The 14,482-nt window shown below is 48.2% G+C and overlaps 1 protein-coding gene across 10 annotated transcripts in view; it reads right to left on the bottom strand.

The window, feature by feature from the left end:
• Positions 1-13,296, bottom strand: part of ARMCX4 (armadillo repeat containing X-linked 4) — a 34,646-nt gene extending 21,350 nt beyond the window's left edge. The window contains exons 1-7 of one of the 10 annotated variants that reach the window (XM_074323967.1): positions 13,117-13,280; positions 12,561-12,689; positions 12,021-12,099; positions 11,718-11,807; positions 11,301-11,357; positions 10,904-10,995; positions 435-10,546 (exon numbers count right to left, since the gene is read on the bottom strand). In XM_074323967.1, the coding sequence (XP_074180068.1) occupies positions 3,011-10,402 (7,392 nt within the window). In that variant the 5' untranslated portion in view covers positions 10,403-10,546; positions 10,904-10,995; positions 11,301-11,357; ... (2 more) ...; positions 12,561-12,689; positions 13,117-13,280 and the 3' untranslated portion in view covers positions 435-3,010. Of the gene's footprint in view, positions 1-293; positions 10,547-10,903; positions 10,996-11,286; positions 11,358-11,717; positions 11,808-12,020; positions 12,100-12,185; positions 12,481-12,560; positions 12,690-13,116 lie in introns of those variants that run through there. The other 9 variants (XR_012493464.1, XR_012493463.1, XR_012493465.1 and 6 more) reach the window with 9 other exon arrangements.
• Positions 13,297-14,482: the final 1,186 nt, after the last annotated feature.

The raw sequence follows: 14,482 nt of genomic DNA, 5'->3' as shown, positions 1-14,482 counted from the left end.
ATGCTCTGAATGAAGCCCTCTCTGACTTTCTCACATAGCTTTTAATTTTCATTAATTTCATTCAGCTTTTCTTTTTTCTTTCTTTCTTTCTGGAGGTCAATCAAGCTTAGCAATAGCCACCCAATTTTCTGGACTTCCTTATATTTAATATTTCCCACATATTTCTCAAAATTCTGCTATATGGTAGCAATTAATGCATTCTCTTCCACCAGTGCCCCCCCCCATTTCATCATCAGTGAAAGCTGTAACAATTCCTCTGCCACCTGTTTCAGGTGCCTCTCTATTCCACCTACCACCAATGACTGAGTCCTCATTGCCAGCTGAGCAGTAGGTGATCCATCTCCAAAATTAAATCACAATGTATGCTTTCCTCACTGCTTCTCATACCAACTGTTATAGGCTGGCTTCCTGGAGAGCAGACTCAGAGACAGAGATCAGCATGAAGGGCTTTTATTAGGGAATGTTCTTGGGATCAACACCTGTGGACAGGAAAAGAAAAAAGTAGGATTGGACATAGGGAGAAATTAAGCTAACCAATTTGGGGCAAGAAGGCAATGTTGATCAGTCATTGCATGTGAAGTACCCCAGGAGTGGGGTATGACCTTGGGGGAGGTGGCTCTCCAGCTGAGGAAATTCCTGAAGAGGGCTGACAGCTGAGGGCTGTCTGCTGGAAGCACTCCTAGCAACTGAAATAATAAACTCTTTATTCCTGAAGGGGGATTAAGGCAGCAGATTGCACAATCCACCACAAGTGTGATATCATTTTTTCCATTAGAAAGTTGGTAGCCATTGGATGCTAGAATAGAGAACAGTTTCAGTTTCTTAAAAAGTTAGTAAGATTTAAATTTTCAAACATTTACACACACATTTACAGCTTTATTTAAATAATATTTATTTGAAAATTTAGTTTATACCTTCCAAATACTCAGACTTAAATATGTGAGCATCCATTTATACTTTTGCTCTAGGCTTCTGAAATGCTACTTACAGCCTGGCTTAGCCTGAACTCACTGTTTCCATTTGGTAAATTATGCAAAATATCCTGGTTTATTATATAAAAATCAGAAAATTCAGATGAGTTCAACACAGATAAAATCACTTATTAATCTAACACCCACAGGAAACTATTAACATTCTTAGAGTATACATCAGAGTTCTTACACAGAGATAATTTAAATATATATTTTTCTTCATTAAAAAGTATAAGATGTGTTTTCACAGCCTATTTTCCCACTTAAGATTGTATGCTGAGTCCTTTACAAATAAATAAGCATAGATGTTGCAACAACTATGCATAGTGCCAGGTGGGTACTAGACTAATCAGGGGATCACTGCATGAATTATAAAAATGTCTAACCACTATGCTGTACACCTGAAACTAATTTGAAATAATATTGAATGTCAACTGTAACTGAAAAAATATATTTTTAAAAATTAATGTAGCTGCACATCAACATTTCTAAGAGCTGCATAATGTTTCAATGTGTAGACATACCCTAATTTGTTTAGCCAGGTGCCTATTTTGAAACATTTGAGTCATTCACAATTTTTCACTCTTCAAAATGATGTGAAGCCTTGTACAAGCTAATTATTTGGTTATTTCCTCAGGATAAATTTCTACAAGTGGAATTACTGGGTCAAAGAGCATGCACATCTTAAAGGCTGCTAAAACATGTGTCCAAATGGGCCTTGTACCAGTGTATGCTCCCACCAGCACAGTTGGAGTGCGCCCCCCTCACCACACTCTGGGGTGGGAGAGAGGTGGATCTTCTCCAGTATGGATGCCAACAGCCCTCTTGATGGTTCCATAAAGATCCTGGCCCAGCCGGCCTTATAAAAGAAATCTGATAGAAGTGCTGAAAATTATTCTTTCTTCTATTATATTTTCTTATTTCCAAATAGTAACTAGTGTATTCACTTACATAGATACCAGAGTTGGCCAAGAAAGAGGATGTTTTCCTATCAAATGCCCTCAGAACTCTAAAATAAAACTGTCCCTCTCCGTATGCCCCCAGAATGGATTCCAACATTTCTTCATTCAAAGGGTCTCTCACTTCCTTCCTTACCATTCCCATGATCAGCAGTGAAATTTCACGCCTTTATCATCTTGCACTTGGACGATGGTAATAACTTCCTAACCAGTGTTCCAATCTCCAGTGGCCATCCCCAACTCTGACCCATCTTGCACACAAATCAGCTGTATCGTTTTCCTTTCATCCTGTCATTCCTGTGGTTACGAAAGGTTTTGGTGTCTTCCAGGGGTGGATGGAGTAATATGCAGGCACCTCAGTTTAGCAATCAGGGATCCTCCATGAATGGGACACACCCCAAATGCTGGACTGTATTTCCCATCACTCTCCTTCCCACACTTTGCACTCCAGGCAGGTCAGCCTCCTCTCTGGAGCAGGATTCCCACCTCCATGCCTTTCTTCCCACCACTCTTTCTTCCTCCAATGCCCTTGTGCCCCGTTTTTAACCCATCCTTCAAGCCCAGCTTACTTAAGTGCCCCTCCTCTGTAAAACTTTCTCTGAACACTGTTGCCTGCAGAAGTTTCTGCCCTGATGGGAAGGGTCTGGCTATGTCAGACACTTCTGGTTTTGTTAGTATTTTTTCCCCATACATCTTGCTGTTTCAAAAAGATCATAAACTCAAGGACAAAGACATGTCTTTTTTCTGCTTAAAACACACAACTTTATTGATGAGAAAAATAAAACCTCAAATGTATAAACATAAGTCCCCACAAAGGACCAAAGATTACCTTACTTATGAAGAATCAATTTAGTTTCTGCTCATGAAGCATACTAAAATTATCTCAATCCAGACAAGGTAAAAATCAGCGTATGTATTTTCAGTAAAAGTTTGAATTCATTTGGTGTTCCTAAAACAGTCCAGCTATAGACCATCATAAGTAACATCAGTCTCAAAGTTATAATGCAATTTACAAAGTGCATTACCCCCAGGCTGCAAAACCAAAATATTACTCAGATTTGTTTGGAAACATACAACTAATCAGAGTTTACTTAACAACAGCTCAACTTTTTCTTTCACCTCAGGGTCATTGTATTCTGCTGCTAAGACTCGAAGTTTCTTGGCACATGCTTTAGGTCGTTGGAATACAAAATAAAGGGAATTTTTACTGAACTTGTCCTGGGTAAACACTCTTGCTCTTCTTTTAAAATGGTAATTTATATTTTCAAATAGTGAAAGAGCATTAAGAATGTTCTCTTTTGTCTCTTTCTTGCTAAAGATATTAATCAGTGATGTTGGTGCATTGGCTATGAGCAAGTCTTTTGTCATAGATGGATTTTTAGAGAAATTCAAAAGCATTCCCAAAATATGGTCTTTAGTTTCTCCACTTCCCACAGTTAACAAACGAAGAAATTCTGAAATGTAATTTGTAACCATATGCTGATATTCACTAATAATAGTCAGGTGCTTTATCAGTCTTAGTCCAGCCAGCTGCACATTTGAATTCAAAGGGTAGGTGACCGTGTCTTCACAGACTTGGTTCAAGTATGTTTTAACCTTCCTATGATTTTCAGCAGCCACCGAGATGTTATTCAGTGCATTTAAAGCCTTCTGCCTAACACTGGGATGGGGATTACTAAGCAAGCTTTCAATAATTGAGATTCTACCTGCATTACGAATGACTTCGTGGGAAAATGGATAATCAGGACTGTTATATAGAGCATTATTGGCTATTTCATGAATAGAAGGATCTTCAGTCATTTCAATCATGCAAATGAGTTTTTCAAGCTCTTGTGGATCCATATTAGCTTTGTGTTTGCAGCGGCAAGCCCAGGGCTGAGTTTTCTCCCCAGACCTGATCTGCTTTCTGAGCTCATCTTCAGGTGGTAAGGAGAACTCATTTTGGTATGGAAACTTCATTTCTGTCCAAATCATGGCTCCTGCCCACGACCCCATTCCTGCCCCAGGAACCATGGATGGATATGTGCCCCTTGACTCAGATGACTTTTTGGCTTTAGCCTTAGGTGCAGATTTGTCTTCACTTCTGTTTTCATTACCATCCCGGAAACAAGACCTTACATTGACTCCACCAGCAGCCTCAAGCTTATCCTTGGTGTTGGCCTTAGCTCCAACACCACCCTCAAAACTGACATTTTCCTCACTCTTAGATCTGTATTCATTACTATTCTCACTCTCAGCCCAAAACAAAGACCTTAAACTGATCTCCTCAATATCAGGGCTAGATGCTCTACTTAGCTCATCCTCATCTATATCCTCAGCCAAAGCCCAGGACCCCATGCCAGGCTCTTCCCCAGCCCCAAGTCTAGACCCTGTAGTGGTTGCATCTCCATCCCAAAGCCAAGACTCCTTCCTGGCCTCAGCTCCAGCCTCAGCCCCCACACAGGAATCCATAAAGGACTCCTCTTCAGATCTCATCCAGGACCCAATACTGGCCTTGTCCTCAGTCCCAAATCTGGAACTAATGATGCCCTTTTCCTCAGCTCCTGATCTAGATTCTATACTGGGTTCATTTTCACCTCCAGGCCTGGTCACAATACCAGCTTCTTCTCCTCTCCAGAACAAGGACCCTGTATTAGCATGACCCCCAGCCCTAAACCAGTATTCCTTGTTGGCCTCCATCCCAGCACTGACCTTGGACCTTCGACTGGCCTGGTCCCCTGCCATAGGCCAAGACCCTACACTTGCCTGGTTCTCAGGTTCCAGCCTAGACCCAGTCCAGGATTTGCCACCAGCTTGATCTCCAGTCTCAGCCCGGGAGCCTCCTCCACTGGCCTGATCCTTAAATCTAGGTTTGGAATAGCTACCTGCCTGATCTCTAGCCCCAACCCAGGACCTTCCACTGGCCTGACACCCAGTGCCAGCCCAGGACTCACCACTGGACTGGTCTGTGGACCCTGGCTTAGACCCTCCAACAGCCTGGCCATCAGCTCCAGCCCAAAACCCTCTTTCATTGGCCTGACTTCCACTGCAAGCACAGAACCATCCATTGGACTGATCCTCAGGCCCCTGTGTGGACCCTCCACTGGCTTGGTCCCCAGTGCTAGCCCAGGAATCTCTAATGGACTGGTCCCTGGGCCCTAGCCTAGAACCTCCACCAGCCTGGCCTCCATTGTCAGGCCAGGACCCTCTTCCATTGGCCTGATCTTCAAATCTAGTGTTTGTTTCACCACCAGCCTCATCCCCAGGTCTGGTCCAGGACCCTCCTTTGGCCTGGGCCATAACCCCAACAAAGAACCCTTCACTGGCTTGATCCCCAGAGTCAGGCCAGGATTGTCCACTAGACTGGTTCTCAGGCCCCAACCTGGACCCTCCACCAGCCTGGACACCGGCCCCAGACAAAGACCCTTCTTCACTGACCTGATCCTCAGATCTAGGCTTGGACCCACCACCAGAATGATCACCAGTCCTAACCCAGGACCCCTCATTAGCCTGGTCCACAACCCCAACCAAGAATCCTCTACTGGCCTGGTTCCCAGCCCTAGCCCAGGACCTTCCACTGGACTGCTCCTCAGACCCCAGCCTAGACCCTCCACTGCCCTGGCCACCAGCACCAGCCCAGGATACATTTTCACTGGTCTGATTATCAAATCTAGGCTTGGATCCATCACCAACTGGATCACCAGTCCCAAACCAGGACTCTTCACTAGCCTGGTCCAGAGCCCCAGCCCAGTACCCAATACTAGCCTCATTCTCAGCCCTAGCCTCAGCACAGGACCCTCCGTTAGCCTGAATCCCAGCCCCATCCCGGGACCTCCCACTGGCCTGTTCTTGAGCCCCAGCCCAAGACTCTCCATTGACCTCATTCTCAGCCATAGTCCAGGACCCTCCAAAGGCCTCTTCCCCAGCCCAGGACACCCCACTGGCCTGGCCCCCAGACCAGGAACCCTCACTGGCCTGACCTCCAGTCCAGCATTCCCCAATAGCCTGGTTCCCACTGCCAGCCCAAGACCCCCCACTGACCTGGTTCTCAGCTCCAGTCCAGGACCCTGCAATGGCCTTATCCCCAGCCCAGGACCCTTCACTGGCATGATTCCCATCCCAGAGCCCCCTGCTGGCCTGGTCTCCAACTTCAGCCCAGGATCTAATACCAACCTCATTCTCAGCCATAGCCCCAGGACAGGACTTAATGTCAGTCTCATCACAAGCCCCTGCCCAGGACCTAATACCAGACTTCTCACTAGCCCCACTCCAAGACTCAATACTGGCTTCAATCTCATCATCAGCCCAGGACATGCTATTCTCCCAGTATCCATCCCTAGCCTGAAACCTAAATTTGATCCATCGCTCAGAAGCAATCCAATCTTCAATACCAATTCCACTCCAGTAATAGTCATGGACCTCAGGCTGAGTCTTTCTGTAGGCCTGAGTGCTGGTCCCACCCTCACTCTCAGGAGTGGGTATGGCCTCAGCCTTGGGATTTGCATAGACAGCACCTTGCTCTGTGGCTTCTGCCTCAGACTTGGGTACAGCCTTGCCCTTTGCACCAAGCAAGGTCTTACTCTGGGAATGGGCCATTGATTGAGGCTCACTGTAGTCCATTGTATCTGTACTGGCCTCTATCTTAGACTCAGCATTGGGTTTGCCCCTGATCTTACTCCTGGCACCAAGCAAGGCCACACCCTGGGAACTGTCCATGGCCTGGGGCTGAGCAGAGCTTGTTTTATCTGCTCCAGCCTCTGACTTGGACACAATATTGGGATTATCCTTGGTCAGACACCTGGCAACAAGCAAGGGCTCACCCTGAGAATTGGTCACAGCTTTGGGCTGAGCAAAGTCTGTTGTATCTGCCCTGGCCTCTGCCTTAGACATAGCATTAGGTTTGTCCCTGACCTTATGTTTGGCACCACACAAGGCCTCACTCTGAGAATTGGCCACAGCCTGGGGCTGGGCAGAGCCTGTTGCATCTGGCCCAGCCACTGCCTTAGACACACTGGGATTGCCCTTGACTTTCTTCCTGGCACCAGGCAAGGCTTCACCCGGGGAATTGGCCACAGCCTGGGGCTGGGCAGAGCCTGTTGCATCTGGCTCAGTCTCTGCTTTACACATAGCATTGGGATTGCCCCTGACTTTATTCCTGGTTCCAGGCAAGGCATCACCTTGGGAATTTGACACCTCCTGGGGCTGGGCAGAGCCCATTGTATCTGCTACAGTCTCTACTTTAGACACAGCATTGGGATCGCCCTTGACCTTATTCTTAGTACCAGGCAAGGCCTCTCTCTGAGAATTGACCACCGCCTGGGGCTGAGCAGAGCCTGTTGCATCTGCCCTGGCCTCTGCCTTAGACACAGCATTGGGATTACCCTTAACCTTACTCCTGGTACCAGGCAAGGCTTCACCTTGAGAACTGGCCACAGCCTGGGGCTGGGCAGAGCCTGTTGCATCTGGCCCAGCCCTTGCCTTAGACACAGCATTGGGATTGCCCTTGACCTTATTTTTGGCACCAGGCAAGGCCTCACCCTGGGAATTGGCCACAGCCTGAGGATGGGCAGAGCCTGTTACATCTGGCTCAGCCCGTTCTTTAGACACATTGGGATTGCCCTTGACTTTCTTCCTGGCACCAGGCAAGGCTTCACCCAGGGAATTGGCCACAGCCTGGGGTAGAGCAGAGCCTGTTGCATCTGGCCCGGTCCCTGCCTTACACATAGTATTGGGATTGCCCCTGACTTTATTCCTGGTTCCAGGCAAGGCATCACCTTGGGAATTTGACACCACCTGGGGCTGGGCAGAGCCTGTTACATCTGTCCCAGTCCCTGCCTTAGATACATTGGGATTGCCCTTGACTTTCTTCCTGGCACCGGGCAAGGCTTCACCTGGGGAATTGGCCACAGCCTGGGACTGGGCAGAGCCTGTTACATCTGGCTCAGCCCGTTCTTTAGACACATTGGGATTGCCCTTGACTTTCTTCCTGGCACCAGGCAAGGCTTCACCCAGGGAATTGGCCACAGCCTGGGGTAGAGCAGAGCCTGTTGCATCTGGCCCAGTCCCTGCCTTACATATAGTATTGGGATTGCCCCTGACTTTATTCCTGGTTCCAGGCAAGGCATCACCTTGGGAATTTGACACCACCTGGGGCTGGGCAGAGCCTGTTACATCTGTCCCAGTCCCTGCCTTAGATACATTGGGATTGCCCTTGACTTTCTTCCTGGCACCGGGCAAGGCTTCACCTGGGGAATTGGCCACAGCCTGGGACTGGGCAGAGCCTGTTACATCTGGCTCAGCCCATTCTTTAGACACATTGGGATTGCCCTTGACTTTCTTCCTGGCACCAGGCAAGGCTTCACCCAGGGAATTGGCCACAGCCTGGGGTAGAGCAGAGCCTGTTGCATCTGGCCCAGTCCCTGCCTTACACATAGTATTGGGATTGCCCCTGACTTTATTCCTGGTTCCAGGCAAGGCATCACCTTGGGAATTTGACACCACCTGGGGCTGGGCAGAGCCTGTTACATCTGTCCCAGTCCCTGCCTTAGATACATTGGGATTGCCCTTGACTTTCTTCCTGGCACCGGGCAAGGCTTCACCTGGGGAATTGGCCACAGCCTGGGACTGGGCAGAGCCTTTTGCATCTGGTCCAGCCCTTGCCTTAGACACAGCATTGGGATTGCCTCGGACTTTTTTCTGAGCACCAGATAAGGTTTCATCCTGGGTGCTAGCCATAGCCTGAGGCTGACCACAGGCCCTCAGTTCTGCCTTAGCTCCTGCCTTAGATATGGCATGAGGATCTTCACTGGTATCAACCCTGGAATCAGGCAAAACATCCGCTTGTGTCTTGGCCCCAGCCTGAGGCTGTGCACGGGTTTTCATGTCTGTCCCGACCCCTGTCTTACATTTGCCTTTGGCTTTGCTTCTAGCCTTACCTCTAGCACTAGATAAAGCCTCAACCTGGCTCTTGGCAGAAGCCTGAGACTGTGCCTTTGTATCTGTCCCAGCCCCTTCCTTAGCCATGGTGTTGGCATTGCCCTTAGCCTTAATCTTGCCATCGGGGAAGGCATCAACTTGGACACTGGCCAAAGGCTGGGGCTGTGTATAGGATAACATGTCTGTCTCAGCTCCCACCTTAGACATGGCATTGGGATTGTCTCTGGTCTTAACCCTGGAATCAGGCAAGGCCTCAACCTGGGAACTGACTTTCAAGTTTGCCTTGTCCCCTGTTTTAGATACAGCATTGGAATTACCTCTACCCTTAACCCTGGTATCAGGCATAGTCTCAGGCTGAGCAACAGACTTCATGTCAGCTCCAATCATTGACCTAGATGTCATGATATTGGTATTTCCCCTGTCATCAACCTTGGCACCAGACATTGCCTCAGGCTGTTTCTTGGCCACAGTCTGAGGTTGTGTAGCTCTCATATCTGCCTCTGCCCCTGCCTTACACATGGTATTGGTATTACCCCCAGCATCAACACTTGCCCCAGTCCTGAACTCAGCTTGGGCCTTGGTTACAATCTGAGGCTGGGCAGAAGCCCTCTTGTCTGCCCCAGACCCTGCCCTAGACACAGTTTTGCAATTTCCCTTGGCTTCAACCCCAGCATGAGGCATGTCGTTAACCTGGATCTTGGCCACAGCCTGAGATGATACACAGGACCTCATATTTACTCCAGCTTCTGCCCTGGACATGGTATTAAGATTTCCCTTAGCATCAACTGTGGTATGAGACCTGGCCTCAGACTGAGTCTTGGCCACACTCACAGTCTCTTCCAGGGCTCTTGCTTTGGTCTCAGCCATAATTCCCATCTTGTTTATGGCACTCATCTTGGCCACTTCCCTGGTCGCTGCCAAGGCCTCATTCTGTGTCACCAGTACTCTGTTCATCTCTTTCTCTTTTTCAGCCAATATACAAGCTTCCACTTTTGTCTGAGTCATTGCTTCTTTCTTGGTCCCTACCCTGGCAACCAGTCCCCAAGCTTTAGCCTTGGTCTGGGTCACTGCCTCTTTCTTGACTACTCTCCCAGTCTCAGAGTCAGTTTGGGTCACTGCCTCTTTCATGGCCACTTCCTTGGCTTTGACTTTGGCCTCAGCCAGAGTCTCTGTCTCTGTCACGACCACTGTTTTGACCTCAGATTGGGCCTCTGCTTCTGCCCCAGCCATTGCCTTAGACTGAGAGTTGGTTTTGGGTTTGGCTCTAGAAGTGGCCTTAGTCTCTACTTCAGCCCCAGCCCCATCTCCCATTCCAGTTTCTGCTCCAGTTTTGGCCTTGGGCCTAGTCTCAATCTCTGTCTCAGTCATGGCTTCATTCATGGCCAAGGTCTGGTTCTGTAGCCCAGCCACAGTCTCCATCTTGACTCTAGACCCATTGCTGGCAAGTCTCCTCACACTCTGGGCTGTTCCCCTGGTTAATCTGTAAATGTAGTAGCAAGTACCAGCCCAGATCACCAGTCCTGCAGTCACCCAGCCCACTTCCTGAAGGCGACCCATGTAACCACTCAGCTGAAGGCACGAACAAGGTACAGGGGTACTCAGTTGGGCTAGGGAAAAAGGGTGTTAGATTTGGATGTAAGCCTGTGAGGGTGTTGGTCTTCAGCCACTCAAAGGCCACTACAGCTGCCACTGGAGGTAGACCTAGAAGTGGAGGAAGGAAATGGACTAAAATTTCTCATCTAATTCTGTGCATCATACAGATAGATAAACAGAAGGACAGGAAAATGCAGAAATGATGTGCTTGGTGGGTGAAGAGGATCATTAGCAAACTCTCTCTCCATCCCTTTTATTTTATCCCCTCCCCATTTCCCCCAGTACCCAACAATTTTCCCCCAAGGAATTTCCATACACATTTCCTTATACCAAAAAAAAAATGGTGGAAAAGATAGTGGGAGGACTCACTATGACTGGGAGAGACTGAGAAGGCCTCAGAAGACCTTGATTTTTACTGGACCTACTCGGGCTACCATTCCCACAGGTCCCCACCCTCATACCAACCTGTATTAATCCAAGGCAGTTTCCTCCTCTTTCTTTTTCTTGGTTGCTGATACACCTTAAAATAGATCTATAAACTCATGAGATCTATGGACCTAGAGACAGACAGACAGACAGAGAGATGGAAGGACAGATGAAAGTAGATATTTTGTTCTTGATGTGACAGGCATATTAATTAACTACTTCTTTATCACCTGCATTTCAACCCTCTCCCTGTACCAAAATATAGGTGAGGGTGTGGGGTAAGTGACAGGGATGGTGGGAAAGGTGGCTGGGAGAGGGAGAAGCTAAAGATCCTCCAGACTGGACACTGACCCTACTGGATACACACTGGCCTCCACCAACCCACCCTTGAGGTCTACCCAGGCAGTCCCCATCCCTCTTACCAGTCTATACTGACCAGGGCAATTTCCTCTTTGTTTCTTTTCTTCCAGTTATCTCAAGCCCTGAAGCAGACCTACAGGCAGATTTATGGACAAGTAAACAAACAGGAGGTAATAGAGACTGAATCCTTCATAGAACAGACAAGCACCCTGATCCCTGACCCCAGTACTTGCCTTGCCAGAGCCCAGGTCCAGTCTGCTAATGTGTCACATCTCGTGGCACCCCACCCAAGTCTTCTCTTTTCAGTCACACTCCAGCCTACTCTTACCCAAATATTCGTACTGTTTCCTGTACTGAAGTCAGTACGGGGTGTGGTAACACTGTGGAAATCTGGCAGAATGTAGGAGAGACAGAAGTACCATCTACTGAGACCCTCTCAAGTCTCAGCCATCTCTGGTGCCACCCTCTCTTGTCATCCCCAGGCACTGCCTACCTTCACACCAACTTCCATGGTTTCAGGCCAGTCTCCCCCTTTCCCTTGCTTCCAGTGGTAAAGAGCCCTACTGTAGGTGTATGAGAAGACCTAGGAACAGAGAAAAGGGGGAAGGTGAATGTTGAGTGCTTGTGACATCCCAGCATCTAAGGCATGGGTCCCAGTACCTGCCTTACTTGATTTAGAGACCCATTCCCTGGCAAGTAGACCCTGACACTTCCCCAACACTGAAATGGGCAGGGTGGAAAAGAGAGGCAGGAAAAATAAAACGGGAGAAACACAGGCAAAATATTTTAAAACCACCTGTAGGATTCTAGGACTTCTCCCAAATGTCCATCATTTCCTTCACCAAGATGCTCAGACAGGCAGGGTATCTGGAGAACTGGAGGACAGCAAGAAAGATAGAGGTCCCCAGATCCCATACTCTAGAATCACAGCCTACAGTCCTCTACTTCCCCTTAAACCCACCTCTAGGAGTCTCCAGCAGTAGAAGAGACAAGGTGTGGGGGAAGGCTTTTGCTTCTGCAAAATCACTATCCATCCCCTACAAAGGCTCTCTTTCGAAAAAAAAAATTGAAATGTTCTTCAATACAACAATTTATATCTTCTCAATATTATCTAAAGTGCAAACAAAAGCATCCATAAAAAAGTTTGCTATCTTTATTGGTCTTCAGCATACAATTTAAGTTACAAATTATAAGCTTGGTAAGTAAACACAGTTTAGGGAAAGTCCCCTAGCTAGTCCCACCCCATATTCCAACCAGATAGTGGCGCCTAAATTCCTGTCATACATAATTCACATACAACGGGCGGTCCACAGACATTGCCCACGCTCGCACTAACCTCCACAGGTCCTGTGCAGTTTTCTCCACTCCTTCTTCCCTCACCTCGCCACAAACTATGCCACACCAAAAGTAAAGGCACTGAATGCTTGGACCAGCACCGAGGACACAGATCCCAATATTAGCCTGTCTGGATTCAGGAACCTGGTTATCAAACGCCCTCCCAACATTCCAATACCCCACCCCCACCAACCGTCCAGTCACTAAGGCCCACCATTTTATTTTCTCTGAGAACGCCACCGTGGCGTGTCCCTTCCACTGAAATGAGCAGGAAGCTGCGCAGACGTGTGCGGTCAGTAATTAGAGTAAAGGAGGAAGGGACATCTCAATCTCTGTATTTCCCTCTTGAGACACTCCCCTTCCCACCCTCCTGCCCCCCCCCCGCCGCCACCAGCCACCCTGTCAAAGTCCACGGTTCTCCTGCAGGGGGAAGGGGGCTCAGGAGAATCAGCGAAAGCTCCTGGCACTTGACCTCGCTTGGTCCCTCACCCCCGGATCCGTTAAGGGGGTTGGGGGGCGGCTGCCGCCCTGGCCTCCGCCCGGCCTCCTGCCCTTACCTGCTCGGCTTTCCCCCGGCCCGATGCCAGCCCGCCGTGCGCAGGGCAGCGGGCAGCTGGTACCCAGACAGGAGTGACGACTGCACCGAAGGCTGCGTCGCTCTGCAGCTCCCGGTCACGTGAGGGCCCCGCGTCACCAACGAGCGCTCCCTACCCCTCCCAGGGCCCGCGAGGAGTTCGACCGACCCTCCCCCCAACTCCGCCTGCAGAACTCCCCCTCCCCGCGTCCCTGCGCGGGACCCCAGCGTGCACCTCCCTGTCACTCAGCCCAGTCCTCTCCAATTGGAGGGCCCACAAGTGGCTTCACCACCCTGCGGTTGGGGTTTGCTCCTCTCTGGTTACCTGGGAGGGTCTACATCCCCCACCCACCTCCAGTCTTGGGCTCCAGCCTTTTCTGCTGTCTTTTTGAAGAATCCTCTCTCTCTTAGGCTATTAGACCAATGCTCCCCATCGGGTACTTTGCTGTACCAAAATTGTCTTAGGGAAGGGATGTCAGGAAAGAAGCAGAGAGTGCAAGGGAAAGCCTTAACTTTCTTTTTATGCAACTTTTTTTTCTTTTTAACATTACATTCATTGTTTTTGTAAGCCGGAAACGCAGTCAAGCAATTTTCATTTGACATTAAAAATGAGGTCGTAAAAATAACAAGACTCATTTGTTTACATTATTTTTGCGCCACATTACAAAATGTTTTCTAGTTGCTATAAACTATATCACAGCTTTCAAAACAGACTAGTAATTCTTGACATTTTAAATACAAAATTTTCCTAAACAATGTGATTTATAAATTAATCTTTGGAAACACATTCAGTTTTCTACTCTTGGCAATTTTCCACAAGCGATTTACAATACAACCTTTTGAAGTTCTGGCTGAACTTATGATCTTGTGTCAGGTGTCTGAGAATTTCTTCATAGATGACTCCTGGACAATTGAATGAAGACCCAGCTCCTGATGAACCCAGTGCCTGCTAACTAGAGACTTCCCAGATTAACCTGTTTTCCGTCCCAGGGGTTTTGTTTTATTTGTGTTTTACATAAGCATGTGGTCAAATCAGTCTCATCACACCCTGGAAAGGGCCAACTGTTATCCCACTGATGGAAATGAGGCTTAGCAGGTGGACTTTTCATTTAATCACGACCCTGGTGATATCTCTGGTATCTGTCATTCATGTGCCGTGTCACCGTAACAGCAGCTAGTGTTCAGCATCTTTTAGTGGAGACAGTGGTAAAAGTCTGTGGGTGTCTGGAAATCACTGCAACACGCGTGAGATCCATGTCATTTTTTCCTCACAAAAAGCACAGTTTACAGGATCCCAAGCAGTTGCCAGGAGAAAGAGTCTTTTTCATTCCCTGCCTTCTGTTATATTT

The sequence above is a fragment of the Rhinolophus sinicus genome, chromosome X (assembly GCF_036562045.2).
Source record: "Rhinolophus sinicus isolate RSC01 chromosome X, ASM3656204v1, whole genome shotgun sequence".
Classification (NCBI taxonomy): domain Eukaryota; kingdom Metazoa; phylum Chordata; class Mammalia; order Chiroptera; family Rhinolophidae; genus Rhinolophus; species Rhinolophus sinicus.
The sequence above is the reverse complement of the archived record's forward strand: the minus strand, read 5'-3'. Positions and strand labels throughout refer to the sequence as shown.